The sequence below is a fragment of the Montipora foliosa genome, chromosome 9, assembly GCF_036669935.1.
Source record: "Montipora foliosa isolate CH-2021 chromosome 9, ASM3666993v2, whole genome shotgun sequence".
NCBI classification, from domain to species: domain Eukaryota; kingdom Metazoa; phylum Cnidaria; class Anthozoa; order Scleractinia; family Acroporidae; genus Montipora; species Montipora foliosa.
Genome location: NC_090877.1, coordinates 14877163 through 14898374, shown reverse-complemented (window position 1 = coordinate 14898374; position 21212 = coordinate 14877163). Strand labels below are relative to the sequence as shown.

The 21212-nt window shown below is 39.9% G+C and overlaps 2 protein-coding genes across 3 annotated transcripts in view; both read left to right on the top strand.

Annotated features, from left to right (window-relative positions):
- Window positions 1-774, top strand: part of LOC137970095 (ubiquitin carboxyl-terminal hydrolase 22-like) — a 19158-nt gene extending 18384 nt beyond the window's left edge. The window contains exon 16 of the mRNA XM_068816576.1: window positions 1-774. This exon is cut by the window's left edge and continues 894 nt beyond it. The gene's annotated coding sequence lies outside the window, so the exon portion shown is untranslated.
- A 2618-nt stretch (window positions 775-3392) lies between these two features.
- LOC137970089 (polycomb protein suz12-like) lies at window positions 3393-21212 on the top strand. Of its 2 annotated transcripts, XM_068816566.1 has the most exons (14): window positions 3393-3638; window positions 3778-3824; window positions 4018-4085; window positions 6391-6465; window positions 7800-7858; window positions 8696-8796; window positions 9562-9820; window positions 11494-11783; window positions 13378-13740; window positions 14929-15086; window positions 16345-16437; window positions 17404-17509; window positions 19242-19321; window positions 19688-21212. In XM_068816566.1, the coding sequence occupies exons 1-14, from the start codon at window positions 3539-3541 to the stop codon at window positions 19881-19883; spliced, it is 1995 nt and encodes a 664-aa protein (XP_068672667.1). In that variant the 5' UTR covers window positions 3393-3538; the 3' UTR covers window positions 19884-21212. The 2 variants fall into 2 exon arrangements, with proteins under 2 accessions (XP_068672667.1, XP_068672668.1); XM_068816567.1 differs by lacking the exon at window positions 3393-3638 and having other exon boundaries at window positions 3792-3824; window positions 4018-4075.

Here is a 21212-nt window from a genome sequence, read left to right as displayed (position 1 = left end):
GCTAGTTTTTTTTTCTAACTGGTATTACAAAGTCCTCAATGGGTTAGGTCACACTCGGTCCTTCACTTTGGTAAAGGTCCTTTACTAAGGTCTACAAAGTCGGTTTACTAGACAAATTTTCAAATAAACGCATGATGCATGCATCATGCTTTCTCAGGACGGTTTATCATTCCCGTTATATCTTTGAGACAGTTCGCGCGCTCCACTGATTGGCGAAGTTGATGGGCTGTATTCTACAGAGTGGCCCGGTTTGACGACGAAAATATAAAATATTGTCTTAACTTCATTTTCTCGGGCCACGCTGTATGTTACAGCTAGTTGCTTTTTCCAATTCAGTTTATAGCATTCCGGCTATAAACTGAACTTAAAGAAACGCTGGCCGTCGATTTAGGTTATTAAGTGTTACGTCCTCGAGTTCTTCCTATCGTGTTAATTCTGAAAACCAGAGTTCATTTACCATAGTAAGGTTAAAACAAATGAGCTCACAGTAACATTGTTATTTATAGGAAACTTCACTTTAGTTTTGCAAAATGGCCTTAGTCAGTGTGACCTTCACCACAATGAAAGCTTCATAATTTAGTTTCGTACTTAATACAAAGCTGTTACTAAATCGGAGATAAATGCTGTTTCCTAGGAATATATACTACTATATTATTTATGCTCTCGCTGTGAAGCTATTCTAAAGTACTCTGTCTTGAATTAATAGTCCTGACAATAAAAATGAAACCTCGGATTCCTAAAAGTCTTCAGAGTAACAATAAAAAAGAACATTGGTAAAAATGTCTGATATACTTTTGTCCTTGCATGCTCGTTTCGTACTTTTGGTAATCTACAATCACAGACACAATTCCTTAGAGCAGTTATGCAAACGCGTAATTATCAGTGGTTTCAGAATCCAAAACCAATGCCATATTTTAAAATTTTACTGCAACTTGTTGAGCGCTAAGGCTCAATCCAGCCGTGTTCTTAAACCGTGGCGTTTTCGGTAGCCCCGATAAGGACGGTGCCTACTAATTCAAACGTATTTTTGCGCGGTTTACTGACTATGCGGGAAAAGCAGATCCTAACAAATGTTATTGAAATCCAAAAAGAAAATCGGGGGGTAACCGCGCATATTTCGAGGATAATTAATCAACTATTTGTAAAAAGCTTTAAAATACAAAGCAATGTATGGCGTTCTTTTCCAAATTCAAGCTTAATTATCTATGAAAAATGCGTGGTTTTACTTTCTCCGCATAGTTTTGAACCGCGCAAAAATATCCCTGTATTAATAAGCGCTGCCGACAGGAAGTCCGAGTATCTCGAGATGCGCAGAACGTATGCGCAATAACAATAGTATGCACTGTCCTTAAACAACCAATAGGAAGCTTATGCACACGACGTTTTTGACTCGCGGACGGCAACAACGAAAGCGAAAATTTCACATACCAGGACAGTAGCGTCTCCCAGATTTTGTAAACTAATTATCTCTAATGGACAAAAAGTACTTAGCAATATAAATGAAGACAAGTTAAAAGCGAAAACAGCTCACTTCCCGTTTCCCTTCCGCGTTTTCAACAACGTCGAGCTTCCCACACCACGCCACGAACTTTTCAGGAAATGTTTCTGGGGAAATTAAAAAGGGCAACTTCGGTAAGGTTGAGTATTAGTCCGGGAGCTTAAAAGATGATAGCTAAGGAGAAATTATTTCTTAAGGTTTTCGAAAGGATAAATATTTTCTCTGTTTCCTCAGTACTCAATAGCTTTTATATGATGCGAATATCACTGCAAGTAATATCCCACGCTCAATATTCTGATTAACGTCGAGAGTACCAGCGTCAACTGAAAGGAAAGGAACTTTATTTGAGTGTCTTGTCGTTCTATCGCTGGAGCACTAATATAATTGGGGACACTGTAAATTGAAATTAACAATTAACGCAAATCAAGTCAAATGTTGGATTTTGAGGAGATGGGAAAGCAGGAGTACCCGAAGAAAATCCTCTCGGTGCGGAGTAGAGAACCGAAAAAACTCAACCCACATATGACGCCGAGTCTGGAAATAGAACCCGGGGCCACATTGGTGGGAGGCGAGTGCTCTCACCATTGCGCCATCCCTGCACGCAACTGCGTATTTACAGCGATGAAGTTAACGTTGCCGTTCGTGTTATTCGCATCTGTTTATATTTAGTATAAAGTAAGATTGTGTGGGTAAGTATACAGGTAAACGTCATTTATATATGCAGGGTATCAATATCAATTCTTATTTGCATGCTCTTCCGTCGAGCCTTGTAGGAACAATACATTAATTGCTTGACTAATTAGAATTATCTAACTAAACTGATTATCTGTTCAGGATTATACTAAAAGCTATAAAAAGTATCCTTTACTAGCCATCATTAAATTGGATAATTTAAAAGGGCCAAGAGTAGACAGTGGTGAATCTTAGCGTTCATAGGCAAACTGTTCCAGAGAACAGGGGGTCGTTTCTCAAAGATCCCGAAACTTTTCGGGCGCCGGTATTTCGGGAAATATAAAACGTTTTGTATCCTCAAAAGGAAAACGTTTCAAGTCCTGCGACTTTGCAATTGTTTTGTATTCTCTGGTGTTGAAAATATCTTCAAAGATCAATTCTTCAAACAGATCTTAGTTTTCCGAATTGCTTCCGGGACTTTTGAGAAACACATCCCAGAACCGCGATACAAAAAACTTCGTTTGTCTTCGTTTGCCTACTTCAGCACTCGGACGTCTGGAACGAAAAGGTTGCTTTTAGATTGAGGGACACTTAACCACCTTTAGTTCTGGGAACGTAGTGTTTTTAAAGCTGACACTGAAAAGGAAATGAGTTTATCTTCATAACCCCTTATCAAAATCAGCTTGTATTATTTCTGAGACATGTTTGAGAACTTGTTTTGGGAAAATTGACCACTTCAGCGAAGGCTGTTTTTTTCTGATGTGTCCGGTATCCTTTATCTCTTGCTTCGCTTTCATTATCGACTTTGACAACTTGGGTTATTTTGTCAACAAAGGCGCGTTTCCCAGTGGTTCCCAGTGAAGCAATCAATAGAGAGATTTAACATTGCGTTAACATGAAACGCCAAAAGGGAAAAGGCAATTTCCTTATTGTCGTAAAACCGTGAAAATTTTCTTATTCTGATTTGTCTTTTTCATTTGAGAAGATTGCTTCATATCTGGCAAGCAATGCCCCAATATCAAACATGGTTTTTTCCATTTTTAGTTAAACGCACATTTCGGTGCGACGTTTACCGTTTGCGGTAAGTGCGATGCAAAATCTCTCTAATCTATTCAAATTTAAATCGACAACAATCTAAGCCCCAGAAATTAAAGGTATCGATCGTTATCGATTGAGGAAATTAACATGTAACACTCAATAGAAATCGAAAATGTTTAATTTTCGCTATCTCGGTCGGAAATGGGTCATTCAATACCACAATACACTGCGATCACCGTTCGCGTGCATTTCGCGCGGTTCTCAAACGCCAGGAAGTGAAGGGACGAAAAGCGAGCGAAGCAAGCGTGTTGTAAAATTTAGAAAGAAAACATGACAACTGAGAAGTCTGATGTGATTTATCCTGGTCCTAAGAAGACGAAATTCGAACAACTCCGCGCCGACCACGAATTATTCCTTCAAGCCTTTGAAAGTGAGTCGATGGCTTTTGTTTCCACGATCCGAGTGAATTGAAATGTACACGCCGTATGTATTTGCTATATGTCCATTTGAATGGAACGAAAGTAATCTTAAACATTCTCTAATTTATCTCTCAATTATTCATCTTTCAGAACCAACACAAATCTATAGGTTTCTTCGTACGAGGAATGCTGTCGCGGTAGGTTGCTTTTGTAGCTAGATCTCTTCGCGAATTCGGTCTCAGATTGTTGTGAATTTTAACCAGTTGTAAAGCGAGCTCGATAAAGGTTCGGTTCGAAATTTTGCCTTAAGTGAAAAAAGGTCACGATGCGAGATGTTTTAATATCTTTATCCCAGTTGTCTAACGTAAGATTCGATTCGATATTCCACAGCCGGTATTTCTGCATCGGACCCTATCATACATGAAACATAGACGAACGTCAAGACCAGGTAAAAAACGGTGAGTGGTCTTTCTTAACGTCCCTGAACGTGATCAGATCACGGTAGCTTCACGTCGCCTTCTTAACTTTCCTTGTGCATATTAAATACTTCTCTCAGCAAGGCTATTTAATTGATTAGAATTTTTGCGGAATTTTTAATGTCCTTTAAACAAAGACGTTCAAGTACGTTAACACATGTGGGCTGATCATCAACACGTGTTGTAATAATTCAGTCGAAGGTTCGGATTTTTTCCAATCTTGAGTCGTAATCTGTATTCCTCAACAATTCCATTTCCTCTGCAATGAATTGCATTTATTTTCAAAGCAGGTTTCATAGGCGTGGTAACCACAAAAATTTACAATGTACAGTATAACGTTACCTTTAGCTTTTTGTAAATTATTCTATCCACCTTTTAGGTTGATAAATAATTATTCTTATTGTTTGCATACAACAATAATTCACAGCCAATTGGCTTCTTGCATTGATTCTCTTGATTTTAATAGGTGCACTGCTGTCACCCAAAAAACAAAATCTAAATTTTGTGGTTGCACCTGTCTGAAAATTAATCCCAACACTCTTGACCTTGATACTGAAGTAGAAAATTTATCCTGTACATCTAACACTTTTGACAAGAAAATTCCATTAGATTGAAACAAGAGAATTTAGGACTCAGTCTGGATTCTATGAGACTACTTAACTTGGTGGTCTAACTAATAAATTGAAAACATCATAGATAGTCTCTAGATTTGAGTTACCTTATTTTCACCACACATATGCGATTAAGCAGCTGCCCCACTAAAAACTCCTTCCTGCCAAGCAATGTGCTAACAACAGGTCAATTGTCCATAAAAATTGTAGAAATGTTCAGTTAACTTACAGACACCTACGAAGAGTTTGAATATATGTTCAATTAACATGTCCCCCAAATGTGCTATTTTTCAGCCCAAACAGGAATAAGTGAGTAAATGTGTAGTAAAAGGATGCTACTATGGTTATACCTATGATTGTCTTTTTAAAAAAATCCAAAGTTACTGACAATTTTTAGTTCAAGTGAATCTATCCGGTCTTTTTAAAAAAAATCCAAAGTTTAACTGACAATTTTTAGTTCAAGTGAATCTATGAGGTATATTTGAGAATATTGAGCGTGGAGGGACATAACAATGTTTAATATATTATGTTGTTGGAAAGTGGTTGATAAGAAATAACTGTCTATCCTTTTCTTGTGATACATTCTCAATTGTGTCTTTTCAACTTACTGTTAATCTTAATCATTTCATGCAAACTATAGTTAAACTAGAATTACTAGAATGTTTTTTTAAACTTGTAAATAATTTACAAGTTTAAAAAAACATTCTAGTTTAACTTATTATTGTTCTTTCAGCACATGTCATTCCAACACCTTTTACAAAATTATATCCTTTTTGGATAAAACAACGGCAATGATTGTTTTCTCTTGATGATTTCTCCCATGGTGGCTGTTTCTAACCTTTTAGTTTATCACAATACTAACTCCCATTAAAAAGGGTTAAATCGAAGTATTGGTCCACAAGAGTGGTGTAACAGCAATAATTTCTCAATGGACAGAATAGCAATTTTCTGTTAGTTGCATTGACTTACTTATCCTGAGTTAAGAGATTAAAAAATCCACCATACAGGGTAATTTTGTTTAACTCTCTGTTTTGTTACCTCTCTATTGATGGACAGATTGTGGGAGTTTGGATGAAAATTGTGCATGTATGAACTTTTTGTTACCTTTCTTAAGGATAACCACTGATTTTGCATTTGACAGTAAATAATGTCTAATCCTCTGTTGGTGAACAATCCCTAGTACAATGAATTCCAGGGCTATAACTACATTTGACTTTATTCAACTTTTAAAGCATGCAACAAATTTAAGTCAAAATTACCAAAGAGACAGTTTGTTAGAATTTACTTTTGATGCTCAATCCCATGCCGTGCAGTTGTCAGTTTTGTTTTTTTCAAAATGTAGTGAGTTTTCCTTTAAGATTAGCGCACCTCGAATATGTAGTTTTAAAAGTAGGTGACATTTTGGTCCTGTTGCTTGAAAATGAAAGTTGGTCTTAAAAACGCTTTCTGTAAGGTGTCTGAAAAAAAAGCTATTTATTACTATGTACCATTCCGTCAAATCAATTTTACAAGCTTGAAAGATCCGTTCCATTTCCCATCTGATTTTTTGAGCTGTCTTTAGTATTATTGAAATCAAGAGAAATGCAAACTTATGCCTTAATTTGCGAAAACAAAAATGCAATAATTTTGTCCTTACCTTATAACAAATGTTGTTCACATATTTTCTCTGATCACAGCAAAGATTTCAAGGTCAACAACATGCTGGAAAAAGTTCAAGAAGAAAGTGGCAGGATTAATTCAACAGACCCTCTGTAAGTGTCTCTTTCCTTTAAACGTAGAGAAATAAATAAGAAAAACCTAGCAATTGTAAAGTAATACTTTTTGTTTTGTTTTGTCTCTAAAGCGTATCAGATTGATGGTTAGTTTGTTCAGCTGATTGCATCAGGCAGGATAAATCTAATAGTTTATCAATTGCCTGATGTGATTGCAGTAAGTCTAGGATTAAACGATCTTAGGAGGGTCTTGCAGACTCCCACTTGAAATATGTATGAGGATTTCAGCAAGATATGAAGATAATCTTGTTGAGTAAAATCAGAATTTTAGAAAAGAATAAATACAACTTCAAGAATCTACACCTCAAACTGATCTAAAGATACGTCTAAAGAGATTTTCAACAGGATTCATTGCTTGTTAAAACCAACTAAAACAGAAATGACACCATTGCAGCTTGTGGGGCCTTCTTGCTCAATTTTTGTGGAAAGGAACAATATTATTCATAGAAGCAAAGCTACTTAGACTTCAGGGCCAGGTTGTTCAAAAGCCGATTAACATTAATCCCAGATTAAAAATTAACCAAGGCTTTTATTTCTCAACTCCCAAATGTTGTTCAATGCTGATATTCGGCAAAACTTTACATTAGAAGAAGTCAATCTTGAAAAAGAAAAATGAGCAAAAGAAACTTTCACCAAAAAGTTGAAAACGTGAAGCAAAATTTACGCTAGCCTGGATTAAGTTAATCGGCTTTTCAACAAGGGGGCCCAGTATTTTAAGGAGGAAAGCAGTTGGCTATTTGTAAAGCTATTTGCAGTTTCGATTCAACAAAAGAAAATATTAATATGATTTTGATGCTCTGTGGAGTGAAATAAGGCTCAGCATGAGTATTTTTCCCGGAGCCTTTAAGTATAAAGTAGTGTCTTTCCTCAAAGATAGAATTTTAGTGTATTGGAATGGGGCTATTTTGGACCACTGAAAACAAAGAAAATGAAGATTTTGCTTCATAACCCTAATTTTACTTTGTTGACACACCCTTGCACAAACATGGGGGCCAACTTTCCAGTCTTTATGAGACACAATGTTTTGTCTGAGGCATTAAATTAAATTTCAAATTTCTAGTGTAGACATTAGCTGTCCTTAAATTAATAGTTGCTCCAGGATAAAGTAGACACTGGCCCAATTCTGGTTTGCCTTGAGGAATTACTACTTTTTTTCTACCTTTATTAGCCGAAGCAACATTATTGTGTGCTTGCTTGTGCAGTTTTCTGTGCGTAAGGATATACACTAATAATTTTATTTTTCCTGTTGCACTATTTTTCATCAAAGTTGTGTTTTGTTGTGGATTCTCACTTAAATTTCTCTTCATTTTCAGTGAAAACAGTGGATACATGAATCTCACTTTCAGTGGATTTTTCCACGGATCTGGTCCAGGTGCGATAACAATATGTACAATTCAAGCTTTAAAATTGGATGTTTAGTGCTTCTTCACGAAAATCGCGATATTTAATAAGAGTTGTTTTCGTGAAATGCTGGTTTGCGTACGACAAAATTGATTATTTTGGGAATGAAATGAGGCAATCACAGTCCAAGTCCAATTCAGAGAGACGGGGCTTTGCGCGGGAAACAATGCTTGCGAACAAATCACGATTGGTTTTGCTTTTATCTGTGATTTTTTGTGATTGGATTAAAATATGGCACGAGACTTTTAAGCCAATCACCGGGGCTTAGTAGTAAAAAATCAAGAAATTACGAAGTCGTTCTCGACACCCAATTGAAAACTACTGTATCCCCTTAGATTCTCTTAGTAATCTATAAAGCTAGTACTCCCAAAAAAGACACGTTTCTAGTTGGTACCTTTGTTGCTAAAAATGAGGTTGAAAACCGCAATTATAGTTTCAAGTAAATGGTAGCTTGTGTACTGCCGCACTTTAACTTTCATGTACAATAAGGTAAAGTAAAAAGCCGTCAATTGTCAGCGTTAAAGTTTTAAGACCGATGGTTGCGGAGTCGTGCAAGAAAGGAACAATTCAAATCGACGCAACATAGTTGAGGAACGCGAATTGATGTAGGCGATCTTTTAGCTATTTACGAAGCATGATAAAATTGACTTTGGGACCGCGAAAGGTAAATGCGGATTATGACCACATGGAGCATGCGTAGAAAAAATGAGAACTTCCTTACACAGGACAGCACAGGACTACACCCACACCATAATCACCTGAAAGGCACATCTTCCGTGTGAATGATTATTATGTTTCTGTCTCTCAGTAAACGGTGACTTGGCCGGTAGCAGAAAGAGTACACTGCTGGTGGAAGATTTCATCAAAGTTGACGTGCTGCTGGTAAAAGTCTGCCACAAGAGAAGGAAGGTAAGTTACGGAGCTTTAATTAAAAGCGGCAGTTTAAAAGTGCTGCTCATCAAAAATACTTACTCCCTGTTTTCCACCTTCCGCGCACGAAGGAGTCGGCGCGCTCTAAATGGTTTGCGTGAAAAGCTGAGTTTTTGGTTGTAAGGAGAGATCTTGGCTGTAAAAAAATACTAGCTTTGGTGACCTGCATACAGGCTATAATGGGATCAGCGCATTTGGGGCGTCCGCGGGAAGTTTCTTTCGCCCTCTCAAATCCCTTTGCCATTTACCGCGCGCCAGTGATTCCGGAACAAATCAAAGAGAACATCTCCGAACAATCACAGGGAGGTTCACGACGCAGCTCTGGAGTGTTTTCACGTGACGTCACGACGGCCATGTTGTTGCATCCTGTACGGCGCCATTGAAATGAGTGGTTGTAAAGAGCTGTCTGGCACCGCGGATAGCTAACCTTCTCGTGCGCCGCAAAGAAAGGTCTCCGAAGAGATTATTGCGTATTTTGGTCTTGCGAAAATTGGGGCGCGCGAGACCTTTTGCTCCTTATCTCTTCTAAGCTCTTTCTTGGCAAGAAAAAAGTGTAGAGTCCATCGATTCCTCTGACAATGTTAACCTCTTCCCCTTCTCTTAATCTGTCGTCATCACATCCCGCATTCTCCTATATTTGTTTTAACTCAACAGACAATCCCAAAAAGGTTTGTGCGGTTCCTGTTGACCCCAGGCTATCACTCTCTTTCAAAATGCGCAAAATTTTCTTTCCTTTTCGCACAGGAAACTGACCCACAAGTCATAACAGTGCCACTCGGCCAAGGCTCCGCACCTTTTAATCCTCGGTCCCAGTTTTTGCCAGCTTCCCCCTCGTCCTCTGTGTCTGTGCCCAATGGCACGTTCAAGAGCGGCAAAACCAGTCGCACGTGTATCCTGAGCCTACAGGTCAGCGTACCTTACCGCGTGAATAGCAAAGCCCCTAAGAAAAAGAGAAAGAAGAGCGTGGTGGAAGTACAATCTGATATGGGCGAGACAGAAAACGGTATGTGTCTTAAGTAAGTCATTTGTCTTAAGTAAGACGCATTTTTTTTTTACTGACCAGCTGCTTATGCGGGTTAAAAACACGGCTCTTTGCAAATTGCCTCCACTACTTAAAATTACGGTTTCTCTTCAAACTCTGACGTTATGGAGTTGAACACGTTTCCGATTTTTGCATCCTTAAATTACTATTAAAGTGTATATGACAGATTTTTTTATTTGCTCGGTAAAATCTCCACAATTTACTGATAAGTATGGAAAAAAATTAGTTGATAGTGGTTTTTCTTCCCCGTGTTTTGATGTACCAAACGTGAAATTTCACTACTGGTGGGTACAAAATTGCGATACCGAAACAGGAGACTGGGAATGATTGTGACGCCATTTCAGGACATTAGTTTCGCGGAAAACAGATTTTTCAGTCATTTTCTTATTGTGAGCTAAGAAATTGCGCCAAGAAATGGTAAAAAAGTGCGTTGTTTATGGGTGTAATAATATTGAAAAAAGAAGTATCTCTGTCCATCAGACACCATTTTTCGACGATCAAAGACCAGAAGCCAAGAAAAGAAGGCGAAGGTGGATTGCCTTTGTAAATGCCACGTGGAAGAACTGGATCGCATCCAAATATTCGGTGATCTGTTCTGTTCATTTCACACCAGTAGATTTTAGCCGTTTGTCTTATGATGGTCAGAAATGTCAGCAGCGACTGAAAAAAGATGATATTGGTGTCGTTCCTGTACCAAGTGTGCAGAATGTGAAGACACCGGAGAAAGAAACAAATTTCTGACCATCATAAGACAAACGGCTGAAATTGAACAGAAGAGATCACCGAATATTTGGATGCGGTCCAGTTCTTCCGCGTGTCATTTACAAAGGCACTCCACTTTCGCCTTCTTTTCTTGACTTCTGGCCTTTGATTGTCGAAAAATGGTATCTGATGGACAGAGGTACCTCTTTTCTCGTCTTTCGTGTTATTACACCCATAAACAACGCACTTTTGTACCATTTCTTGGGGCAATTTCGTAGCTCGCAATAAGACAATGACTGAGAAATCTGTTTTCTGCGTAACTTAATGCCCTGAAATGACGTCACAATCATTCCCAGTCTCCTGTTTTCCGTATCGCGGTTTTGTACCCCACCGGAAGTGAAATTTCAACGTTTTTGGTACATCGAAACACGGGGAAGAAAAGTCGCTATCGAATAATTTTTTTCCATACTTATCAGTACATTGTGGAGATTTCATCGAGTAAATAAAAAACAATTGTCATATACACTTTAAGCTAGCAACAAGATCCCAATGTTGATCATTGCGTCCGCGCTTCCCGTCTAGCCGCAGAAAACGCACTTTTTTGGCAGTATTATATTTCATCCCCTCTTCTCGTCCATGTCATTTAAATGGAGTGCATGGTATAAGTTGGAGTACTTTAGAACTCGCCTCGGATAGCGCTTTGTTAGAAATGTTGTCGTTTTGCGGTCTTTCAATATCTGGAATCGTGTTTCAGTTGATTACAATGTTCGCGGTAAACGGAGAAGTCTGGCGATGACTAAACCCAAGAGTTGACAGGTTTTCAAATGAAAAGGTGGCGAAAGGTTTTCCCATATTAGGAAACGTAAACCGGTTGCAGTCCGGACAGATTTTCCCCTATAGAACATCATCTTACTCTATGGCTATGATTTCAGGTGGCCCTGAAACTGCGACCCCAGACGAACCCCCCACAAAACGGCGACGAACAGCTCAAGTGTCACCTGACCCGGAGTGTGACAGCGGTAGTGCATCAGAAAACTCATCTGTTTATGAGACCGAGCACAAGGTGTACATTGCTGAACTGATAGTCTTTGATAATAACAAACATTGTCTCTTGACCGATGGAGATTACGAGCTGGCACTTAGTGAGAAACACAAGAAGCCTGGACGAAAGAAGGGCATACTGTCCAATAGAACTTCTTGGGAGAATGTATTTGAAGGACAGGTGGGTAGACTTCTTAAAGTCAGTTGGTTTGTAGTTTCTGTGGATAAAAATCCAGTTTAAATGCCTACCTACTTACCCGCTTTTTGAGTGCATTAAGGGCCGCGATTCTTGCGGATATCACCAAGGAAAAACGACCTCTGGCCACTTAATAATGTCCAAATAATGTGTAGGCGTTGTTGTCAGAGATTTTGCGTCTGCGCAGAAGAGCTGGAGACGAAGACTAGTTCTGAAAAACAATCTGCGACAAAAGTGTTGGGACACTTTCACTTAAGCAGCATGTCCAATGTACTCTTCCCTGTTCTCCACATAGTTTTGCCGTTAGAAATCAAGTTGATAGCAGTTATGATAAATATTATAGCTGCTATCAACTTGATTTCCTCAACCTGCTTCATTCCGAAGTTCAAATATGTCTTTCAGATATATTCTCTCGCACATATCTCGAACCTCTATGGGTATATTGCGAACTCTCAAAATGACGAGCACCTAGTTGGCTTGATAGCCGAATTGGTGAAGCACTTGATTCGAATCCCGTTCAAGACTGAATTTTTTCAGGATTTCCTGTCGTCACTGCTGAATTAGCAGTTATAACTGTGATGATCTCAGCACGTCTCAGCGTTTTTCTGACCCCTCCCTTCCTATATCAATGTTGAACAGTCGGTTAGTGCGCGGCCTTGGTGCAAGAGGTCCTGAGTTCGATTCCCGGATCTCGCATCCTTGTTTCGACTCCTTTCCTTTCCGTGTAGCTAAGTAGCTTTAAATACCCGTAAAACGGAGCACTGATGGAGAGGGGAGAGTAAAATGAGCGCACCGTCGACCTCAGGTTTGTCAGTTGAATTACTGTTACGAGTTATCGACGTTAAATAAGGTCTACTTTACTTTACTTTACTTTAACGTTGGGAGGGTGTGAGAAAGGGCTACTGGGATGGCGCAGAGGCGAGATGTGGCCCGGGTTCGATGCCCAGACTCGGCGTCATATGTGGGTTGAGTTTGTTGGTTCTCTACTCCACACCGAGAGGTTTTTCTCCGGGTACTCCGGATTTCCCCTCTCCTCAAAAATCAACATTTGACTTGGTTTACGTTAATTGTTAATTTCAGTTTACGTTGTTGTCCCCAATTAGTGCTCCAGCACTAGAACGACAAGACACTTAAGTAAAGTTCCTTTCCTTGGAATTGGGACGGTGAAAGTATGATAGTAGAAAGCAGATGTGCGTCTTAAGCGGGCTGAGATATGAAGAGACTAAACTTTTTTTTGCGGATTGTAACTCGATGTCTTTATAGTCTGTTCGAACGAAAGGAATCGCGACCTCTTTGGACGTGAATAGAGACATTTGGTTTCAAGTTTCCTAGAAAGGGCGATCGTCAGACTGAAGTTATTTGCGTTTTGCCAAAAATCAAAGAAACTCGTTTGCCTGCATGTAAGCTACAGATAACTGCCACCTTCTCAAAAGAGAGAGACAATTTAGAGCAAAAACAACCTGGTAATTAAAAGTGTCCATATCTCATGTCACGACTAGTGAGGGCGTTCAAACCCATTGTGGAAGATGTACATCACGTGGTTAGTCCTCCTAGTTATCGCCTCCCATTCTTTTCACAGATGGGGCCATTCGAGGTGTTTGCATACGGTCCCACACTTAAATTCAAACTATCGTGGTCTGGTTCACCACTGGCTCGTCCTGCGAGGCGCCCTACGTCACTTCCACTTCGTTCGCCGCTGACCGTCCAGAGCGCACCTTCCACGAATGACTTGCGCTCGCCGGCCGAGGAGGCAGACGGAAACAAAGAAAATAGAAAGAGGCAGCGGATATTCTATCAGTTCATTTATAACAACAACACTCGACAACAGACTGAGGCGAGAGAGGATCTGTACTGTCCCTGGTGTTCTATAGATTGCCGGCAGCTCTATAGCTTGTTAAAACATCTCAAGCTTTGTCACCGCCGCTTCGTCTTTACTTATGCCGTGAGTTTCTTAAACTTAAAAATGGCAAGAACGGGGACGAAGAAGGGGGAGGGTTCCATATCGATCTTCGTTTTTTCACTTAGTTCAAGAAACGTCGGAATGTGCGCGTCGAGATAAAAACAAGCATATAATTGCCTTTTTCGTTATGGTAAATCGCTGCAAGAATTTGCATTTAAAATCTTTTGTTTTTCTTAATGACTGTGGCTAGAATGGATACGGTGAGACACTTAGCGTTGTGTACATAAAGTGCCAAACGATCTTACTTAAGTTTTACCAATTTAAAAAAAAAATGTGAAAAGAGATTGTCACCAGAACAAGTTACGAAAGCTAACTATTCTCGAACGAGTGCCGAGGCTTACATAGTGCAAATTAGTACTTAACACTACGAACGAGGTGCATGGAATGACCGGTTTTTGTCTCCTTGTTTGGCTCTTAAGTTGTAAGTTGTGTTGTGTAGTCTCTCCTTATTTTGGAGTATCCATTCTTGTCATAATCTTTTTTAAATATATGCTTGCTTTTATCCCGACGCGCGCACGTTTTGGAAACTCTAAACTCGCTTATCGGAAGCCATTTTTTAGCTAAAACAAGAAAAAAGGTTGCATAGGAGTTCATTTCAATTTCTACTGTTTCTTCGTCGAGGAAGGGAAACGCTGGCTCTATGACGACATGTGAAATCGAAGGATTGACCATTTTACAGTTGTGCATTTAGCGACCTGGCCGCTTGTTTTGATAAAGATCTCAGCGCTTTTCATATTTAAAAAAACGCAACCTAAGTACGAAGTAGTTGCATTTACCTAGGAAAAGCAACGAGGCTTGCTTTAGATGACTTTTACTAGACGTTTTTAGTTCCTAGCGGGCGCATGAGGTTTGGAGCTCTCAATTCTTTTAGTGGGCATGCTCAAATTCGAAAACCCTCATCCGGAAGTCGTAGTCGTTTCCAGTGGTTCACTGAGTGATGTCATTGCGATAGGCCATTTCCGAGTTCATGTCTGCCTCCTCTTCAAAGCGAGTCTAAGTTCGAAGTTTTTGTGATGGTAATCAGTTCTTCTTTACATATGAATGAAAACTAATTTTCATAAGAAAAGTTTCGCACTTAGACTCGCTTTGAAGAGGAGGAAGGCACGAACTTGGAAATGGCCTATTGAGTCTGCGTTTGTAAATAATATAGAATCCATTTGTTTTCTTTAGCCTCACAGTAAGGGAGAGAGAATAGATGTGAGTGTGAATGAGAATTATGATGGATCGTATTACGGCAAACCTGAGGACATGAACGATCTTCTGGGTTACGCTCTCAGTCGGGAGGGACCATGCAGGAGATTGTCGAGTACACACGTTATGGTCTGGAGGTAACGCAATCATCTTGTGCACCATTGTAACGCAATTTATTTTGTAACGTGACAGGACAAGTTAAAGTTTGTTTTATGGTACAGCCATGAAAAAGGTCTTTATACAAAAGGCCAGGCTGAAATTTGCATTTTGCCAAAAGTTAAAGAAACTTCTTTGAAAAACAATTAAGAATAAAAATGAACGATATCAAAGAATGACATTTTGATATCTCCATGCCATCATGATCAAATTCACGTAAGCAGGTTTTGGAAACTCCTTATATAGTAAAAGTAAGTAAGTGAATTTGATAAAATGATGGCTTGGAGCCGTGGAAACGTCATCTTTGAAGAAACTTGTTTGGTTTTAGATGTCTTCTTGCCTCGTAGCTACAGATATCAAGTAACGTCTCAAAAGCGAAAGACTAGTTGGGATCATAGAATTTTTATTCTTTTAATACGAGCATGCAGCAGCCTTCCGTTTACCGTTTCACGTAACCGCAGTGACAAGTCTTTTCTAAGCCCTGTGCAAACAAACACAACATTGTTGGCCAACAACTTCCAACATTGTTAGGTATTACATGTTGCGTTCGTTTGTACACCCTGTTTCTTGTTGTTGCGTGTTGTTGGGAGTTTTGGCACGAAGTGTGAAACTGGTTAAACTTTTGTGCCAACAATTCCCTACACTTTTTTTGTTCTGTCATCGACGGAGCGTAGCGTAACAATGTGGGATCCTTTTGCAACAGCTCTTGTAACATTGTTGGGGGCCACGCACGCGCATTATATATGGTCTCCATGGAGACAGCAACGCATTAACACATTGACTTTGAAAACAAGATGGCAGCCGAATTTTGTAAGTTTACAAAGTCTTATGGCTCGTATCCGTCCCATTATACACTGCACGTCCTTACATTGTTGGGAGTTGTTGCGTCTTTTTGCAGGGGGCTTTTTTTTTTTACCAATCTCACATTTAACAAGCACGAATGGACTAATAAATCTAACAAATTTGAAACGTTTGGATACTTGGAAATCTCGCTTCCCGCCAAACTTTTTCCGCTTGGTAACACTTGGCTCTATGCTACGGTACACGAGCTGATAACATAACCGAGATTTAATGTGCCAAACAGAATGCTAGAAACGCAATATTTTTGGGTTAATGTTTGATAACAGGAAATACTGAATCATTCTGTGCCTCGGTTATCTTGCTTTCGATGAAACGTTTTTGCTTACAATCTCAGAGCTCAGTGTTGTCTAACTCTTTGTTCTGTTCCCATTGTTCTAGGCCTCAACGCCGCCGAGAGAGTCTTTCAGAATTCTTAGAACCCGATGACGGCGAATGCGATGGCAACAGGCCCTTCTATAATGGGCATCACAGGTACTTTCAATGTGGCCGTTGATGATAGTTGGCCACTCTGTTGTGAGCAAAAACAACAACGTGAACAATTGTTACAAACATGCGAGTTCGTTCTAATGGAAGTTGCGAAGCCAATTTGAGGCCTGATGATTAAGGCAGGGCACGATTATATATATGACAAGCTTTGCTAACAGTTACACGAAACAGATGACTTAATATGAAGAAGCTTAAATACGAAAACGGGAAAAAACATGCACGGGAAAACATTCTTGAAATGTCACTTAGCACACTTTTTGTACTGCAAAGATTTTATTTTGGTTTGCGTAAATCCAAGTTCGGGAAAAATATTAGTCTAAGCTCACTTATAAAATCTGGTCTTCGCTACCCCCAAAAATCATGAGGTCAGAAACAGTAATAGCAATTTTTTCAATACCATCTTTCCTCCACCGCTTGAAGACGATGCACATCTTAGCGAGGTCGGGGCAATGATTGGGTGATCACCTTGCGCTTATTCTTCTGTTTATGGTCTTCTTGTTCCCACTGCGACACACCCGTAACATGAGCTCATGAAAGACGAGCCATGCTTGTTCTTTGTTTGTTTATGTTTATGTCTTCATTTCTGCTTATGCGCTAGTGAAAAGCAGACGCGAGCCCGAGATTTAACATAAGGGGGAATGGAGTGGTTAAAAATGTGACCGCCAATTCTTGCAAAATATTTCTATTCACTCAGTTCTGTGAACCCTCACCACGAAATATATATTTGACGACGGTCAGTTATTGTAACTGTGGACCTTAGTGCATGTCTTGGTGAAGGCTTTGTTTGAGGACTTCACACAGTTAAATAAGTTACATGCTCAGAAAAGGAAACGACAAGGAAAGCCATTTTGAATTGACAAAAAAGGGAGCTGTAATTTCCCTGATCACCTCAGAAAGTATTCGATATTTTCTTCATTGTTGAGAGATGTTGCTTTTGTCTTTTCTCTGCAGAATGTACTTTCATTCAAAGACGAAACTTCCGATTCGAAGCGCCGAGAAAGATCAGGATAGTGAAGACGAGACTATCCCGGAATGGATGAGAGCGAAAACAATACAGGTGAGTGGTGTACCGTTATTTAGCAGTTCTCAAAGGAATCGTGAAGCCACAGGAACACTAACGTCTAGAAATGCAAGCATTTAGATGCACGTCCAATTTTGTCATCCGACACGAAGAGTCCCTTTAAGTCGAAGCACTCGCTACCTATTCCTAACAATTAGGAAGTGATAGGGATAGCGTTTTCTTGTAGGAGTACTTGGAGTAAATGCAACTGTTTCTCTTTACCTGAGGACCGGAGTTTAGGAGAAACCTTGTATCATTAATTCTCTGTATTGCCACAAACGAGTGATGCTAAAGTTGGGGAGAAGAGAAAGGTAACAACTTACTGAAATCGACGTGCAGCTGATTGCTTACATTTCTGGACACTGAAACTCCCCCTCTAGCCAATCAGCACAAGAGACCTCTGACCACCAATAGGCCACTTCGAGAAATACCATAATACTCTTTGTTTGTCCCCCCAAATTTTGCATAAGCATTGTTTCCAGTTTCTCTTGGGACTTACAATGGCCCCAGGAGAAAACAAAAACAATGCCTATCCAAAATTTGGGCAGATAAACAAGGAGTATAATGGTATTTTCCAAAGTGGCCTATAGGGCATTTCCGAGTTCATGTCTTCCTCCTCTTCAAAGTGAGTCTAATGTAATGCCTACCTGCTACATAGTAGAATCTGTACTTTAATAGACAGAGTCCAGCTATGAAAGCCCCAGTTAGCGGTCCAAGGTTAGCTCGGCAGTTTGTCCTCTATAGTAAACCAACTAGCCGTTTGTAATTTGTTAAGGTTTTTCCCTCCCTCCCTCCCTTTGGAGATGGGTTGCAGATATCGCTTTGCCTTCATTAAAATTGGGTCACTCCTGCGTGGTGCTCGCTAACCAATACTCTTGTCCGATCGAGCACTTGCTGTTTACGACTCAGCTCGTAGTGCCGGGGAGATAAGTGAGGTTGTTCTATGTCACGCAATCCGGAAGTCGCTTAGGCTGACCAGCCGCAAGGCAGTGTTCTTCTCAAAAAACGCCAATACGTCTGTTGTCTCGTTCTACTGCGCCTTGCGCTATGCATTTAAAGGTTAATTGTGTTGATACCAAGGAACAGTGACATTGATAATTGCTTAATTTGTCGAGTTTAGTGCGAGGATCAATTCACTCCTTTCTTTCTATTGTTAACTAACCGCTTTTGATAATCCCTGCTTCCACTTTTCGGCTGCCCTTGTACTGAGATGGCCCAATGACGGTTTTGTCTTCCGCTCCGTTAGCCGGGTTGATATTCGAACTATGTGTTTTATTGGCCTTGAAATGCCTTTAAACGGAAGTGATCAATATTTATGATCTGAAGACAGAGAAATAGACGAAGATCTATGAATGTTAATCAAGGACATTTCAAATATAGGTGGTTATTTTGTAGAATGAGTCAGTGATCACTAAGAGCTTCAGATAGTTACGGAAAACCCTGGAATATTATAGAATGTCTGGAAGAAGCCGTTTGGATAGGGGGATTTAAAAAAAAAGCTATATTGCAAAGACCCCAGACCCCTCTTTTCAAACATTTTGGGCATTCGAAACAGTTTTGTTAGTTATCGATGTCGTAAAGTGGACAAAAAGGAAAGTAACGAAGCGTTCTGTTTGGCACCAAGCCAACGTATTTATAATTTGGGCGTTGGCCCCTGGTGAAGGAAAATCCCCCATCTTGAAACATCTTTTCCCGCCTTCCTGATAATTGCGCTATTTTTTAATTTCAGTTGATCGACGAGTTTACAGATGTGAACGACGGTGAAAAAGAATTGATGAAACTTTGGAATCTTCATTTGATGAAAAATAGGTTGGTTTTTTTCGACTGGGGAGGAAACGCATAACCCTCTCTCGACTCTCGGGCCAGAGGGCCCGTTTCTCGAAAGTCCCGAAACTTTTTGGGCTTATTGTGGGGATCATAAGTCACTTCATATCTTCAAACCAAGGCCGTTTCGAGGCATGAAACTTTGCAATAAAGAAGTTTTTCTTGCGGGTCATTTAAATCTGTTGAAAGACCAGCGTTCTAAAATGCTTTCAGTAAGCGGATGGTTGTTTCACTATTGTCTTTTCGGGCCCGGAAAGTTGCCGGGACTTTCGGGAAACGGGTCCACAGGCGTGTCAGATTACAAAGTTGTTTGAATACCGTGAAAACACAGTCCTGTTTTCTGTCTTCCAGTTACATCGCTGACTTTCAAGTCCTCGAAGCTTGCCGTTCATTCATCGACAATTACAGCCGAGATCTTAAAGAAAAGAATTTAGAGAGAAACTTTCTCCTTCACCTTGTGAATTTACACGACTTTAATTTGATAACCTCCAGCCAGATCGAGGAAATCACTGGAAAAATGAGAGAAAGTTGGAAAGAGCTAAGCTAAGCGCTGTGGCCTGTAGTTAACACGACTTGCTGGGTAACAAGGATTACAACGCGCTTACAAGGGACCAACCTGAGAGCGACTTAATCAAGGATGCTGAAGACGGATCCAAGCATTTGTAAAAGCTTTGTTAGAGACTACGAATATCACATCTTTCGCTTGTTTCGTCGAGCGCGGGTCCAAAAGAAAAAACAACAACAAACAACCAAATTTTCGCGGCCTTTATCTTGCGCCTTTGTAGTTGCTCTTCAGTATTTTTGTGAGATTTGTATTGCGTTTACGAGAAACGGTAAACTGTTACTTGTCATGAAAGCGTGAAAATACTCTCATTCTAAATTGTCTCTCTTTTTTAACCCGCTCGAAAGATCCAAGAAACTTTCGCTGGACTCGCGATGCTAAATCTCTTTATTGTCTTTTCGCCGGCGCTCGACGGAAAAAGCGAAGGATGGGCTGTCCGTAAGCCGTTATTGCGCTAACCACAAGCTGTTGTTATAGGTACATTAACTGGTCGCCAGTAAGAGCAAATGCATTAAGTAATTAAGAGGAATTTTTCAGGGACGACAACGGCAGCAAAACAGTGTCGTTAAGAATTTCGCTATTATTCCATCTCGTCCAATGCGGGAAAAATGAGAGTTGAAAAGATTATTGTACAATGTGGGCGAAGTTATCCTCTCAATGGATTGGAACGAACTATTTTGAAGTAACGATAGAGAATGAGAGGTTCACTGTTGTATTCTCACGATGTCGTCAAAATCTCAAATTTAGTTATTTCACGTCATTAGGAACCTTAACATCTAAGACGGCGACGGCCGCGAAAACTTCAGATACACTTTATTCCAAAATGGCCGCCATTTTAGTATTCTTTTGTTTGATTGCAAATTGGCCCTTTTGGCCTCGCTTTCAAACTCAAAATTCAAAAGAATATTTTACCTTGAACGTGGCCAAAAGGGCCAATTTGCAATCAAACAAAAGAATACTAAAATGGCGGCCATTTTGGAATAAGGTGTATAGTTCTGGGATTTCTTGTGACTTACCGGTGGCCATCGTGATGCCCCGGGCTGGCTCGGTTTCCGAGATCTCACTTATCACCACTTGGGTCTCTTCATTTGAGCCCAGGCGACCGTGGCTTGCTCGGTTTCCGGGGTGAAATTGGCTTCTATCTTGAAAAATGGTGGAGTTATGGAAGAAAAGAGAAGAATAGAACGCAAAAGCGGTTACAAACATTTGCTTGAACTGCATAACTTTTTATAAACTTAACGTTTCGTATGTTACAACATACATCATCAGAAGTGATTGTCATTCAGTTACAGATAAATTTAAATTCAAAAATAC

What these genes read in the sequence shown, in the direction of transcription:
- LOC137970089 (XM_068816566.1), top strand. Translation starts at nt 3,539, where the DNA reads ATGACAACTGAGAAGTCTGATGTGATTTATCCTGGTCCTAAGAAGACG. An exon ending in TCTGCCACAAGAGAAGGAAG is followed by an intron (nt 8,797 to 9,561) that starts GTAAGTTACGGA and finishes CTTTTCGCACAG; the next exon opens with GAAACTGACCCACAAGTCAT. An exon ending in TATGGGCGAGACAGAAAACG is followed by an intron (nt 9,821 to 11,493) that starts GTATGTGTCTTA and finishes CTATGATTTCAG; the next exon opens with GTGGCCCTGAAACTGCGACC.